The sequence below is a fragment of the Loa loa genome (genome assembly GCF_000183805.2).
Source record: "Loa loa unplaced genomic scaffold supercont3.389, whole genome shotgun sequence".
In the NCBI taxonomy this organism is placed as follows: domain Eukaryota; kingdom Metazoa; phylum Nematoda; class Chromadorea; order Rhabditida; family Onchocercidae; genus Loa; species Loa loa.
Window position 1 is genome coordinate 1,484 of NW_018108569.1, and position 965 is coordinate 2,448.

Here is a 965-nt window from a genome sequence, read left to right on the forward strand (position 1 = left end):
CGTACAACTTGACCTTTGACTGATGGTTTAAATAGATTGTAACTCCCAATTCCATCTCCTAATTTTACTACCAAATAACATTGTTTTATTACAATTAGCTATTCTTCTACTACTGAATAAATCTTTTTCCCATCCAACACATACAAACAAAAGTCTTTCACTACATACAGCTTGTAGTGCTTCATCTCGTAAGCAGGAAATAAGATAATTGAGCTTCTGGATGTCCGGAAGGTCGTAGTTATACCGCTGCTTCAAAGCCACTTCAGAATGCTCTCCAGTTTCGAGGATTTCCACCAACAAGCTCTGAGACGAGCTATAGGTAGAAAACTCCTAAAAGAAGGAGAATTCATAACATTGATAGTTGAGATCGAAGCGCTACTTAATACCCGTCCGTTAACTTACGTTGGTTTTGATGATTATCGAGTCATTCGTCCGATTTTATATCCCCTACATCCTCATTCGGAATACCCATCGTATCAGAGGATGAGGAAGATGAGTATGTTTTTCATCCAATAAAGACAAAGGACAAACTTGTCGAATATTGGAATAATACTCTTAAGACATTGGACGTGTTTTGGAAAGTTTGGAGAGACGAATATCTAACAAGTCTCAGGGAAAGAACACAAAGGGAAGTAGTTTCTCCCAGATTAGTCGAAAATAGAGAGCCACGTGAAAACGAAATTGTCTTATTAGCTGAACCAAACATCCCGAGAGGTATTATTCGAAGAGCAACAGTACAATTGCCAAATGGAAGACAAGTAGAACGTTCCGTAAACCAATTATGCCCCATGGAAGTAAACGAAACCTGCGAATTAGATGAAACTGAATCAGAAAGATCAATTACTAGCAGAATCCAAGAAGTTATTGACTCATCAACCAATTATAATAAGGCAAAGGGAAAGGAAATTGAGGTAACTGATGGCCCTATCGCTAGTCGAACTGGAAAGGCTCAACAACAATCGACT

General features: G+C 38.4%; 1 protein-coding gene across 1 annotated transcript in view; it reads left to right on the forward strand.

Moving 5' to 3' along the window:
• Positions 1-267: 267 nt before the first annotated feature.
• Positions 268-965, forward strand: part of LOAG_18597 (hypothetical protein) — a gene marked incomplete at both ends in the record, with an annotated part of 1,113 nt that continues 415 nt past the window's right edge. Inside the window, 2 exons of the mRNA XM_020451259.1 lie at positions 268-406; positions 481-911. Coding sequence (XP_020304974.1) covers positions 268-406; positions 481-911 — 570 coding nt within the window. The remainder of the gene's footprint in view (positions 407-480; positions 912-965) is intronic.